This window comes from Frankliniella occidentalis, unplaced genomic scaffold (genome assembly GCF_000697945.3).
Source record: "Frankliniella occidentalis isolate FOCC.00 unplaced genomic scaffold, Focc_3.1 Scaffold286, whole genome shotgun sequence".
Classification (NCBI taxonomy): Eukaryota; Metazoa; Arthropoda; class Insecta; order Thysanoptera; family Thripidae; genus Frankliniella; species Frankliniella occidentalis.
The window spans coordinates 318,984-320,239 of NW_026267412.1; the positions used below are offsets into that span (position 1 = coordinate 318,984).

Sequence of the window (1,256 nt, forward strand, 5' to 3'; positions counted from 1 at the left end):
TTCTCTCTGAGTTGTTTGGCGCGCAACTGATCGAGCCACGTGACTGAGAGCTCGCATCTGATTGGATGGCGCTGGCGTTGGCGTTCGTGAAAATAGACGCTCGGCTATTCTCCGAGCGCCAGCGCCCAGCGCCGACTGCTGAGCGCTGATTGGTCGGCTGGAGCGCGCCAACGCCAGCGCCAGCGCCAACGCCACCGCCAGCCTACAGTGTGATACGGCCTTAACCCGCGCGCCACTCCTCCTGCTGCAGATGACGGAGATCCTGAGCCTGGAGGCGCACCTGGACTGCTTCCGACCCGAGCCCAGCCTCAAGGAGCTCATGCGGCAGAGGAGGCCGGAGACCATGCGGTGGCGGACGAGACACGGCTATCCGCAGAACCACCTGCGCAACCTGGCGAGGAGAACCTGTCAGGTAAAGTACGGCCGGATCTGGCCAACTGGGCGCGCACTCGGGCGGGTGTGTTAACTATCGCTGCTTTTGTCCACAGACGGAGTACGTGTTCCTGGTGGACGTGGACGTCGTGCCCAGCCTAGGGCTCGCGCAGGGACTCAACGAGTTCCTCAAGAACGCCCAGTGCGGGGGCGCCTCGGCGGCCGCACCCCCGGCCGTGCTGCCGAGGCCGCCGCGCACGGGCGCGGGCCCGCGCGTCGGCCAGCGGCCTGGGCCGCCGCAGTGCGCCTTCGTCATCCCCACGTACGAGCTCGACGAGCGCGTGCGCTTCCCGCGCAACAAGAGCGACCTGGTGCGGCTCGCCGGCAAGGGGCTGGCCAGGCCCTTCCACCACAAGGTGAGCTCCCGCGCCCGGCTGAGCCCCTGCGGCCCGCCGGGTAGGCAGTCCCGCTGGGCGGGCGCGTCCTGCGGGGTGGCCCGTCCTCCAGGCTGCACCCCTGCGACTCGCCGGGTAGGCAGACCCGCTGGGCGGGCGCGTCCTGCGGGGAGGTCCGTCCTGCCTTCCAGGCCCTTGCGCCGTCGCCTTCTCGGGCCTGGCCTGACGCTGCCCCGGCTGATGTGAGCGCCGAGCAAACACCATGGCGGCGTATAGATATGACCTTTCTAGAGAATCGTAAGACGCACGCCGCGTCGCGGCGTACCTCTGGGAAGTGGCGCGGTTAGAGGCGGCGCCATTCACCTCAAGGTGTGAAGACACACAGACAGATCCCGACAATATCCGTCGGTGAGAGTTTGACGTCAGGACGCCCGTGCCCCGCGTTCGAGTTGGTGCGGCACTTAAGCCGCGCATATTCAAATAGAGCGT

General features: G+C 67.4%; 1 protein-coding gene across 1 annotated transcript in view; it reads left to right on the forward strand.

Annotated features, from left to right (window-relative positions):
* Window positions 1–1,256, forward strand: part of LOC113202811 (beta-1,4-glucuronyltransferase 1) — a 24,861-nt gene that overhangs the window by 11,754 nt on the left and 11,851 nt on the right. The window contains exons 3-4 of the mRNA XM_052273591.1: window positions 251–412; window positions 489–788. Of these exons, the coding sequence (XP_052129551.1) occupies window positions 251–412; window positions 489–788 (462 nt within the window). The remainder of the gene's footprint in view (window positions 1–250; window positions 413–488; window positions 789–1,256) is intronic.